We start from the raw sequence: 11606 nt of genomic DNA on the forward strand, positions 1-11606 counted from the left end.
CCGCGCCACTGTCCCAGTAAGAGCTGAGGAGAGTCCCAGAAAAATGCTTTTCTTACTTTGAATTCAAATTAAATCTCTTCATCGAGTATCAGAGAATAAGAAACATCTCAGCGTCGCTCTGTTTCCAGTTTAGCATGTTAATAACAGCCAGAAAAGACTGACTCAGTGTTTTTAAGGCTGATGGAGCTCCTGCAAGTTTGGACAAACTCCAACCTACGGAGGAAAATCTGCAAATCATCCAAGAAAGAATCAAAAAAGGTAAAAGAAAGCTGTTTAATGCCAGGTTTGAGCAGATTCTTTTATTCATATCTCATTTCTACAAAACATATAAATCCTCTTCAGCTCATTTACTGACAAACAAACACAGAGAGAGGACGATTTTACCCTGCAGTTCCCCCAGCATCCAGCAGAGGCAGCAGTGAGTCGGTCCCATAGACTCCCAGGTAAAATGAAACCTGCTCGCAGCCTGATGCACAAACTGTTTGGTCTCTAGAGACAATTTTCTCCCTCGTAACACCAGGTTAACTTGTATTAACTCATTATTATTATTATCATTATTAAGGTTTAAAGGTTGCATTAATGGGGGCGTGGCCTCTTTGACTGACAGTCGAGACACATTTCAGCTGCTTCCCTCAGCTCTGCACCTCGAGGTGGACGTCCTTCCAGCTGCAGGAGCACAAACGGTTAACGTGGCCTGAGGCGCTTCCAGAACAAACTGATTTGTGAGGCATGGGCGGAGCCTTTCACAGCCTCGACCCAAACATGTTCCCTCATCATCCTCATCAACGATGATGAGTGCTGCAATAAAATCTGTACATCTGCTCACACGGTACAAGCAGCGATGCATCTCGCGGGGGTCACTCTGCTTTGTGAGCATTTAAAGGCAGGCTGAGCGGTTACCAGGCAGCAGCTAAGCACCCTCACACTCCTCTCCTCCTTCCTCTGTGTTTCCCTGCATCAGGATTGGGATCACATCAGGGAATAATAAAGAGTTCTGATTAAAACGTGCCGCGCCCTCCTCGTGTCGCTTCCAGCAGTCTGGTGATCATGTCAGAGTGGGTGGGGTGAAAGGTCAGGCCATCCACCTCCATGGCCAGGTGACCAGTTTTCCCGCTTCGGATCCCAAACCGGACCAGAGTGGAGAGGAAGGACTCCTCCTGGATTTAGGGAGAGAGGGAGATGAGATCGTCCGCCAGCATTAACTACAGTCTATTTAATCAAGTCACGTTAGCTTCACGTTAGCTTCCTGCTGTGAGTATTTACAGGCACAGAGGCTCTAGATCAGGCTGCGGGGGCACATTTGGTGCTTGTTAATGAGTTATTAAGCATTTGTGTGTTACCTTTTCCACAGACGGCAGGTTAGTGGTCCAGTCCTGCAGCTGCTCCGTGGAGGTCACAGGTTCCAGTCCCAGCCCCTTCCTCAGGTAGCGCAGGTGTGCTGGGCAGGTGTGGAGCAGGTAGAGCCCGCAGGCCACAGCGTAGCCTCCCCAGTTAGACACGCCTGCAGGAGCACGGGAGGAGGTCAGAGAAGATGGAGCACAGGGTTAGTTCAAACTGACCTGCAGCTCACTCTAGTGAGCAGCATGATGCTGCGACAGCTGCTGTGTTCGCAGAGGCCGTACCTGCGGTGACGGCGTGGTCTGCAGGAACCTCACAGGCGATCAGACCGCCTTTGGGCATCAGGCTCTGCACCTTCTCCTTCAACTTCCCCATCCCCAGCTCGTTCCCACCATCACCGATTCCTGCACACACGCACACACAGACACACAAATCGTTCAGTCTCCTGTAAGGCTGAGTCGTGATTGGCTGCTGGATTTATCACAGAGTGTAATGATCAGATGGTGGGAGGGTTCCCGCCTGTGGTGCCGATTCCAGGTATGTGCTTGGCAGCGATGAACAGGTCGTCCACGGGATCCACCAGATGTTTGATGTTCACTGCTCTCATGTTGTAGTAGTTCCCATCTGCGGCGCGTCCGCTGCGCTCTATCGCCACCAGGTGGTCGAATCTGGTAACGAGCATCAGTGTCACATTAGAACCTGCAGCTGTACCTGTGCAGGTGTGAATAACAGGGGGCTGTATGCATGAGAAAGTTAAAGAACAGTCTGTGCACGTTTCCTGTTGTTTGGGCTCACGTGTGGTCTGATGATTCACAAACCTGCAGATTCTTCTTTCTCTGTTCAGCTGAACACTCAGAGATGCTTTTTATTTGTTTTTGAGGTTTTCTGCATTATGATGACATCATCGTAATGTTACACGTGTCCTTTTGCTTTGGTCACAGCAGCACTCCTGCTGCACACACCGCATGTCGTTATTTTATGGGCTCACGGGGTTTGAAGTCAGGTGACTCGTCACATGACAGTCCTCACGTGTGTTTGGACTCGCTGCAGAGGGTGGAGCAGGTCTGTGATGGAGAGCTGCTGATCTCTGACTGCGACTAGTAAACTGGACTTTTTCCCATCATGCACAGTTCAGCTGGACCAACAAATCCAGCCCATCCATGAAGGTGCCTCACACGCCAGCTCACCTGGGCTTGTTAGGGTCTCCATGGTGACACAGGAAGTGCCGCGCAGCGTCTGGACCACCGTCTTCAAATGTGACCAATGGGATAGCATCCTTCAGGACTCCTGAGGGTGACATCACAGCAGTTTCTTGCACTTTATTTTGAAAGTCACATTTTATTTTCTCATTCTGAACATTTCTAAATTAAATTCATCCCAGAGCAGATTTAAAACTCTCACCCGTCCTCACTGCTTCATCGATGATGGTGCGGTTCATCTCCAGCGCCCGGCGATCCGTCACCATGGTCACCTGTTTCCCCAGAGACAGCAGCATGGTTGCCATGGCAATTGCTCCTGGTGGGCCGTCGGTTTCATCGGGAGGGCTGAAGAGGAGACGCAAACGCTGAGAATCACCTGCGTTACTCGTGACCTCTCCCCCATCACAGACTGCAAACAAATGATGGAGGCAGCTTCTGACGCCACCGCCATCATTTGTTTACAGTCTGATATAATCCGATGTTGAACTTCCTGGTCACACAGAACCAGGAAGCTGTGTGTGTGTGTTTGTACCTGTGCATGTAGTGTGTTGGGAAGCCCGTTGTTATGGCAACAGAGGAGGAATGGGATAGAGCCAGACAGGAGCGCAAGAGTTCATCCTGAACGAATAAAGCTCTGATCCCTCGCTCACCTGCAGACGCACAGACACAAACGTTCAAACAAAGAAGAACAGGAAGTGGCGACCCGACAGGTGCTGCTCAGACGGGCAGGTAGGAGGACGACCACATGAAACTCCTGAGGAGCTCTGGCTGCAGGTGAAAGGACAACTAAAGTTCAGTCTGCAGGTAAACTGGCAGAAAAACCCCAAAAACTGTCCCTTCATTAAACACGCTGCAGGTGTAGTAGCCTCTGTGATGCACAATAATAAAAAGCAGCACCACCCGTATGACAGTAAAGGAGCTTCACGTGTCTGTGCGCGCGGCGTGGACGCCATGCACTGGTGTAACTGGCAGACTGTGAGGACTTTAAAGAATCCACAGCTGGTTTTTTATGGCCTGTTTGTTTTTCTGTAGAATAAACTTTAGTCGTGGACTCGGCTGAAACACCTGAGGAGCTTCATCAGGCTCTACCTGCTTCATCATCAGCTCAGTTATTCGCTCCTAAAAAAAAGCATCCTGGGCCTTCTACCTGGATCTTCTCCGATCATCACCGCCAGCTGTCTGATCTTCGCCGCCGTCCCCTGAGAGACCAGGCTGTACAGCAAGGGATTCTGGGACACCTGGAAGCACAGGGGGGTCAGCTCAGGATGGGGTTTGGCCTCAGTGGGCGGAGTTATGGTGGAAGTAGGTGAGTCAGGAATGTCGGTGAGGAACATGCAGCCGGGCGAGTGGCTGAAGGCCAACGGAGGCTCTGAAAGAGACAAACTGTTCAGGTCCTCTGCAGGCTGTGATGTAAGCACAGTATCAGCCAATCAGAGTGCTCACTGCTGCTGAGGATCGCCTCAATCGCGGTCACACCACACGCCCAAAAGACTGTGACATCCCCAGGCTGCAGCTCCACCGCATCACCATAATCCGGCCTGGACAGGTCCTGGATGCCGAGGAGAGCTACAGACACACACACAGACACACACACAGACACACTGTATATAAAAGATGGCCACAGTCATCTTGACACCACATTTTGAAGCCTCATCATCTGAGTTTTGTTCAGATTAGCTGAGGTGAAGCTAGCAGGCAGCTAGCAGCAACAGCCACCTGTGTCACCATCCACCTGTCAGTCACAGAGGCCATGCCCCTAATAATGCAGCCTAAACTGTTGTTCTGAAGAGACCTCAGAGGCCAAACAGTTTGTGTATCATCCTGTAAACATGTTTTCTCTGCTGTAAGGTTTTAACATGGAGACTGACTCACTGCTGCCTCTGCTGGCTGTTAGAGGAGCTGCAGGTGAGTGTGTGTGTGTGTGTGTGTACCTGGATCTCCTATGTGTACAGGAGCTCCATGTGCCAGTGGGTTGAGATGAGTGACCTTCACTGCTGCATCCAACAGAGCAGCTGGGACGGGACGCATCGTGACCACCAGAGGGCAGCTGAACGCTCCTGCAGGAACACAGGGAACTGCAGTCTGCACACACACACACACACACACACACACACACACACACACACACACACACACACACACACACACACACACACACACACACACACACACACACACACACACACACACAGATGAGCTGGTGGAGAAGCGTGATCCCAAATGTGCACTGTCACATGACCCCGCTCTACACTCCTGCAGAGTTTCATCAGAATTCACTGAGAATTTCCGAGCTCGTGTTTAGCGACAGAATGACACAAGCGCTGCTGGTGGGCGTGACTACTCCCACTTCACTTCTACCCCTCGGACACTTCACGAGTGTGTCACAGTGAACGTGAAATAATTCAGGAAGTCGACTGGACCTGAGAGCATAAATGAATACTGAGAAAACACGACTGGTCATAAAATCACTGATGATGATCCAACCAAAACATCTGCTCGACTGACTGATCCTGTCACTGCACCCACAGTGCTTCAGCCGGAGCTGCACAGCACACTGTCAGCGACCCAGCGCGGCCCAGCGTACCCTGTACATGCTGACGTTCCTGCCCTGCTCCACGTTCCTGACGGGGACTCCGGCTTCTTTCAGTCGGCCCTCAAAGCCAAAGCTGCAGCCCAGATAGAAACACACCATGTCCGACCACGACCCGGGACGCTCCGCCTGCTGCCCGGGTGGAGACCTGCGAGGCAGAGGGAGGCTGATCACTGACTGTTATGCTACAGGAAACAACAGGTGAGGCAGGAAGCAGCAGCTTGTGTTTGTGCTTTAATGTCGAGTTTTCAGTGAAAGCAGCACGGAGGAGCTGGTGTAGAGTAATTCCTGGGATACAAGCTGAAAGCACGTTTAGATTTCAGGACAGATCCTGCCGGAGACGTTGCTATGCTTTAACCAGAGCCCATTTCAACAGTAAGTTATTACCAGGACGCAGTCACGGCTGAGGCTCAATGATTACCCCGACTCATGTTCAACATTACCTGTGTGCGTCACTGTACGTCTGCAGGCTGAAGACGGTTTTCACCAGCCGACCATCCTCATACACACAGTACTGCGAGATATCCGTCCTACAGGAAACACAACCAGGAAACACTCGATCAGGAAAAATAAAACAGACGCAGTCGGAAAGCTCCGCCCTTCGTTGGAGTCAGACGGGTATAGGGCAGAAAAATAAGAACTCTGTGAGCCCTCAGGCTTCTGGTCGATGCACCCGTGGTGTCACAGCACCTGCCGGCCCGGCCACCGTCCTCTCAGGCTGAGGGGCGTCCGAAACAAACATCCACCAAACCGTCTGTCTGGTCTGGCGTCTGTCTCTTCCTGCTCGCTCCTCTCAGTTTGCAGAAAAGAAGTTCAATCATTTCATCACATCAGGATCAAACACCTTCTTCTTTGTTCCAGCTTTTCTGAATCAAATTCAAAATGAGCAGATTTTATAATGTGATGTGCTTGTTATCTGAGTAAACTCTGCTCTCGCCTCACAGGCGAGCGCTCCAAAGGTTACTGAGAGTCCGCAGGAGCTTTGTGCTGCATGGAGAACGATGTGAATGGACTCAGGAAACGTCTGTGATTTAAAATCATCGGCTCACAGAACCAAACGTAAACCTTCTGCAGCACGTCTGAGAGGACAGGAAGTCCTACCTGATGTCAGCGTGCTGAGCCAGAGGCGAACAGGAAGTCTCTCCCGACTGGCTGCGATAAAGGAGCGGCAGGGGGGCGGGGTTACTGCGACAGAAGGCATGGAAGTCATCGGCGAGCTGGTTTGGCAGGACGACCACATTAGCCTGCTGGTATCCTGAAACACACACACACACGTTACAACAGAGAAAAACCAAGAAGCCCTGACCGTCCGGGCAGCTCTGCGGGATGACATCATCCTTTTCAGGCATTTCCAGAGCTCGTGGTCACCGGTTCCCGCTGAGGGCAGGAACCAGTACGTCGACACCTCCACCCTCGCTGCACTGCACCAGCTCCAGCCTCCACACCAACCTGTCAATCAATCTGCTCAAACTCGTCAACATGACGTGTTGGAGGCAGAAAATCCTCGCCAACCCGGAGCGAGCACTCCACCCTTTTTCAGACTCGGAGCAGCTGTTTCTCATTCCTGCTGCTTCACCCTCGGCTGAAAAGCAGCCCAGAGGAAGCTGGAGGCTGCCAGTCAGCGAAGCCAGAAGGACCACATCCCAAGGACCCCAAACCCTCCACCGCCTGGCTGAGTCCAGCATGCACCTGACCTGATACCCCATACACCCCCCAGACACTCTGGGAGACACGTCCACAACACTCATGGATACTAGCTGAGGATGACTCGAGAGTATACATGTTTACTATTAGAACAAGCTAACGTTCTTACTGGACGCTAATTCGCTAAAGCAGCTCCTTTACTAAACCAACAAATCAGCAGAAATTTCACCTCTAAGCTGTCCCGAGTCTGTCCTAAGCCTGTCCAGTTCAGATGATCTCTTACCGTTGGCTAATCCTGTTGTGGTCTTTATTCTGGGGTCTTTCTGCCGGATTAACTGCCTCAGATTAGCAGGACTCAGATTATTTAAATGTTCCGACTTCATCATCTCACACACAAGCATGTCAGTGAGCTGCTTCCTGTTTACCTGTCACGGAGCAGGAGGGGAAAGGCCCGAGAGAACAATGAGCTGCTCTTATCTGCTTCACCACAATTAATGTTTGAGCGAGCAGCAGTCGATGAAGTTAATCTTTGAAACACTCCAGACTTTAAACCCCACTCACTCTTTTTCCTTCCCTCACTTCTCTCCTCCATCAGTGTTTTCTTTTGTGTGTGTGCGTGTATCACCTGTGTCCATGGCAGAGGTACGGATACCCCTGAGGTATCTGACGGCGCACCAAGCAGCTCTCACTGCAGACAGCATCCTTCTTCACCTAAACGTTAAAAAATGTCATGAGTAACCTGAGGAATAGGCGAGCTGTCTGATTGGTTAATTCGCTGGTGAACAGCCAATGAAATATAATCTGTGGTAACACTTTGTGTACTTAGATTCAGACGCTTATTTATGTGAAACTTCCTAAACTGTCAGGACAGCAGAACATTGGTGTAGATGAAGCTGAGAGCAGGGATCGAACACCTGCCAGGTGAGGATTCATCAGGGTAACCCGCTCTGCTCGCTCCCGCTCATCTCCAACCATCACAGCAGGTCTCACTGCCACCTTTAAACCTCCTCCGGCACTCATACTGCTCTCCTTCTCCTCTCCTCCCTGCCTGCACTCACCTCTTTGCAGAGATGACGCCACCCGTCTATCACCACTGCAAACAGGAAGTGGCTCAGAGACCACCTGACAGTAAAGTTCAGGCTACACTGATCCGATACTTTGCACAAAATCAAAACTATTATATATCAAATTATACCTTCATGATGAATACAAGACATCACACTATTATTCCTCTTGTTTAATTATGAAGAATTATCTTACAAGGAAAAACTAAACCTGAAAAGTCAATACCCACATATTAAAATCTTCAATTAAGATTGAAAAAGGGTCAGGGTCCAGGAAGGGGTCAGGGCTAGGGTCAGGGTCCAGGAAGGCTGCACGCTTTCAGTGGGAGAAACATTTCGTCATCATCAGGTTTCGACTTTATAAACAGAACTTGTGCTCAATGGCTGACACTAGCACCCCTGACTCACAACGGGCTGTGAGGTCAGTTTATGATCAATGATATGCAAACTGTGATTGATCATTGATCGGCTATGACAGTGATCTTTGATCTGTCTATATAAGGTTGGAAACCTGCAGTCAGCTGAGACTGAAGAAGTCAGCTGGACGAGTTTCTCCCACTGTACACTACATTAAACATAGAAACTTCTATTTTAATATGAAAATCTCCGCTCGGAGGGAGCAAAGCTGACCGTTAAGCTAACGGTCCTAAAGTCCCTCCGACAGTGTGATTAAACTCACGGTGTGACGGTTTATCCGCGGAGTGTCGGGGTCGGTGATGACAGCTCCACAGGCTAACAGCTGCTAACAGCTAAGTCCGGGGGCTGCAGCCTTCGAGGGCCCATTACGTCACAGCGAGGCGACGAAGGTTACTCCAGTGCCTCTGCGTCCTCAGTTTCCCGGATTTCAAGGACGTTGGCTGTGTCCCTGTTGTCCCAATTCAGGGTCTGCACGCTTGAAGTACGCATTTTAAGTGCGATTACGTCACCGCCACGCGACGGCTGTCCCAATTCGAAGTGTATTTCAAATGCATTTAAAAAACTGAAATCAAGCAGATTTGCCACAATCTATGATGACATTTCCCATTTGCTACTATTTTGATCATTACCTCTATTGTGTATCAACCTGTGCTCTTTTTTAATTCTTCCCCGTTAATACTGTGAATTTTTGTCTAGCCCCCTCCCCCCATATCCTTGCTGTTAGTTTTGTTGTATTGACTGTGTTCTTTTTTTATTTATCCTCCACGAGAGTTCATTTGCACTATATTGTGTTATATTGTTTGTGACTGTATTGTTCCAATTGTTAATAAAAAAAAAAATGAAAAATTCAAATGCATACTCCAAATGCGCCGTCGATTTCCCCAAATATCAAGCGTGGTCCGCAGTGTTGCCAACGCCTCAGTAAGGAAAATCGCTATTGGCTGTCCTAAAAGTCGCTAGAAGTCGCTAAATGACGTCATCGCCTAATTTGCACAATTGGTCATGCTAATGTAATTGTAACCTACTCGGTTGGACAGAGAAATATTAAATGGATCTAGAATTTATTTAGAACTACAAATTAAATTTATTTTAGCAATTATTGTTTTTTTAATGTCATAATTCCAACCCTGCTCCTTTATCCGGGCTTGGACCGGCAAACGTCATCCGAAATAGGCACTCTGGTGGAGTTACTTTGTGTGTGTGTGTGTGTGTGTTCATAAGTAGTTTTAAACTTTGTGGTCCACAAAACAACATAACAGTAAAAGAAGAACTGACTGCGTTACAGTCAGTGCGGGAGCCCTGCCTGCCCTGATAGCAGCTGGGGGAAGACTATCCTCCGCCTGTGAGCGCTTTGGCACGGGTGAGGTGCCCAAGGCAGCACCCGCTGCTTATTGAGAGTAAGAGCGATACGCGCTTTCACGTCAAAAAGTCGTCATAAATAAGTCTCTAATAACGCCAGAAAAAGTCGCCAGATTTGTTGCTAGTCGCGTTTTAGAAAAAAATGTTGCTAAGGGGTCTGAAAACTCGCTAAATATAGCGACAAAGTCGCTAAGTTGGCAACACTGGTGGTCCGGTGCACGCTTCGTGGTCCCATATATCCCACAATTCATAGCGCGGCGGTGGGTGTGGATAATTTTGTCGCAAAATACGACAGAAGGGAGCGGCTGAAGAGTGAACTGTCAAAAGTAAGTACTGAATATGATGTCACTAATTTATGTGCGAATGTTTAATAACGAAGAACATTAAAACATTACTGTTGGCCACATGTCGGCAAAGTTATGCAACATTAGCGATGTTTGTACTTTCAGGATTAACTTTGTTTTAAAGCCTTTACTTATATATATAGTCGACCTTAATCTTACAGAGAATGTGATGATTTTGTGGATAATTAAAGTCAGTCATATATCCACAAACACAACAAGCTAAAAGTCAGTGATGCTGCTCGGTTTGCAGTCCTGAATATCACGGCACAAGCAGGATTCACTGCACTGTTAATGTTAGCTATGTTATATTGCTGCCTCTGTTCGGTGGTGTCGAGCCAAACGGACTTTAACGTGTGTTTGAACGAGCTGACGGTTCACTCGTTAAGCTGAAAGAAAGATGCTTTAATCACAGGAGTCACACATGTGTCCACTGCACCATCTGGGAACTCTTCTTGTTTAGCACTCGTAATGACACAAACACTAAATCCTCCTTCTCTGGTGCTGTTGTGTAGCAGTGTATACACCTGAGACTGTCACCTGTCTGTCTGTCCTGCACTCTCTCTCTATTTCTTTCTCTCTGATTGTGGAATAAAAGTATGAACATGTATTTAAAAGTTACACTTGTGTTTGAATCCTGCAGCTTATCACACATTTGATTTCCATGTGTGACGACTGCAAGTGTCCAGAGTGAGGACAGACTGAGGGACCCACTGCTGTACATCATCTGTGAGGCTTTGCACCCCTGATGATCCACCAGGACAAACTCAGCAGTGTGTGAGGAAGAGGAGGAGGAAGAGCCAGCAGCAGCTGACAGATGGAGAGCATAGACAGACTGTTCCCTGTTTGTGAAGGACTGCTAGGAAAGTTTAGAATAACTAATTGTCTGTCCTGAATCAGTCTTATTAGGTAATGTTCAAATAATTTGATCATTCCAGTGTTTTCAGTGTGGGAGAAAGTACTCAGGGCCTTCAAGTTACACACTATGAAAGGCAGCAACAAGTTTAATGTTCAGAAACCTAAAGTATGTATCAGCAGCAGAATGGAGCTAAAATAAATGTTTGTTCCAGTATTTTGGATTAGTAGCACTGCTGTGTTTGTTGCATCATGTTGCTGTAATTGTTTATATGCTTTATATATTCTGAGCTAAGTTGATCTATAGTGTTACATCATATTCTATAAGGATGTTATGTGTTTGTAGACTTTCTGCCCAGTTTGACCCATTTAGCAGAAGCCAGCCTGTTTAAGACTCTGATATCTATTCTGTATGACTTAAAGCAGTTATGACATGGTCTGATTTTCTCACCCAATAAAGGAATATTTCATATATCAGTCTATTCTTCATACCAAAACATGAAGTTAATCACAGCTTCAGACAAATTTAGTAATTTTATGAACTGAACATTGAAGACATTGAGATATGAGCTGTTGACAGGTCGGTCTTTATAATGAAGATCCGGTGTTCCCACTCTCCAGCGCTCTGTGTGAAAGCAGCTGCTAAAATGTGAAAATGATTAAAAAATGCTGTTTGGTGACCCGCTGTGGGTCCGCGGACCTGCTGTTAGATGGTGACGAGTCCGTAGGCGGGTGGAGCTGTCTGGGGTTGTTCGTGGCTCTGCAGCCGCTCACACAGAAAAATGGATAAATACTGTAT

General features: G+C 48.2%; 1 protein-coding gene across 3 annotated transcripts; it reads right to left on the reverse strand.

The window, feature by feature from the left end:
• Nucleotides 1-259: 259 nt before the first annotated feature.
• dglucy (D-glutamate cyclase) lies at nucleotides 260-8750 on the reverse strand. Of its 3 annotated transcripts, none has more exons than XM_085441716.1 (15): nucleotides 8515-8750; nucleotides 7397-7482; nucleotides 6229-6382; nucleotides 5571-5657; nucleotides 5122-5275; nucleotides 4469-4619; nucleotides 3981-4103; nucleotides 3685-3906; nucleotides 3070-3187; nucleotides 2740-2882; nucleotides 2526-2625; nucleotides 1858-2006; nucleotides 1623-1742; nucleotides 1341-1501; nucleotides 260-1157 (listed from the first exon to the last, which is right to left on the reverse strand). In XM_085441716.1, exons 2-15 carry the CDS (start codon nucleotides 7470-7472, stop codon nucleotides 999-1001), a joined length of 1917 nt encoding a protein of 638 aa, XP_085297842.1. In that variant the 5' UTR covers nucleotides 7473-7482; nucleotides 8515-8750; the 3' UTR covers nucleotides 260-998. The 3 variants fall into 3 exon arrangements, with proteins under 3 accessions (XP_085297842.1, XP_085297844.1, XP_085297841.1); XM_085441718.1 differs by lacking the exon at nucleotides 8515-8750 and adding an exon at nucleotides 7686-8490; XM_085441715.1 differs by lacking the exon at nucleotides 8515-8750 and adding an exon at nucleotides 7055-7196 and having other exon boundaries at nucleotides 7397-7433.
• Nucleotides 8751-11606: the final 2856 nt, after the last annotated feature.

The sequence above is a fragment of the Copadichromis virginalis genome, linkage group LG19 (assembly GCF_057382275.1).
Source record: "Copadichromis virginalis isolate Kocher_CV1m ecotype Utaka linkage group LG19, C_Virginalis_male_GT1.1, whole genome shotgun sequence".
NCBI classification, from domain to species: domain Eukaryota; kingdom Metazoa; phylum Chordata; class Actinopteri; order Cichliformes; family Cichlidae; genus Copadichromis; species Copadichromis virginalis.

Excerpts from the sequence above, each read along its gene's own strand:
- dglucy (XM_085441715.1), bottom strand. The coding sequence starts at position 7,172 with ATGCTTGTGTGTGAGATGATGAAGTCGGAACATTTAAATAATCTGAGT. Across the intron at positions 6,383-7,054 it reads CACAACAGGATTAGCCAACG|GATACCAGCAGGCTAATGTG; the intron begins GTAAGAGATCAT and ends TGTGTGTTTCAG. Across the intron at positions 1,502-1,622 it reads AGACCACGCCGTCACCGCAG|GCGTGTCTAACTGGGGAGGC; the intron begins GTACGGCCTCTG and ends GTGCTCCTGCAG.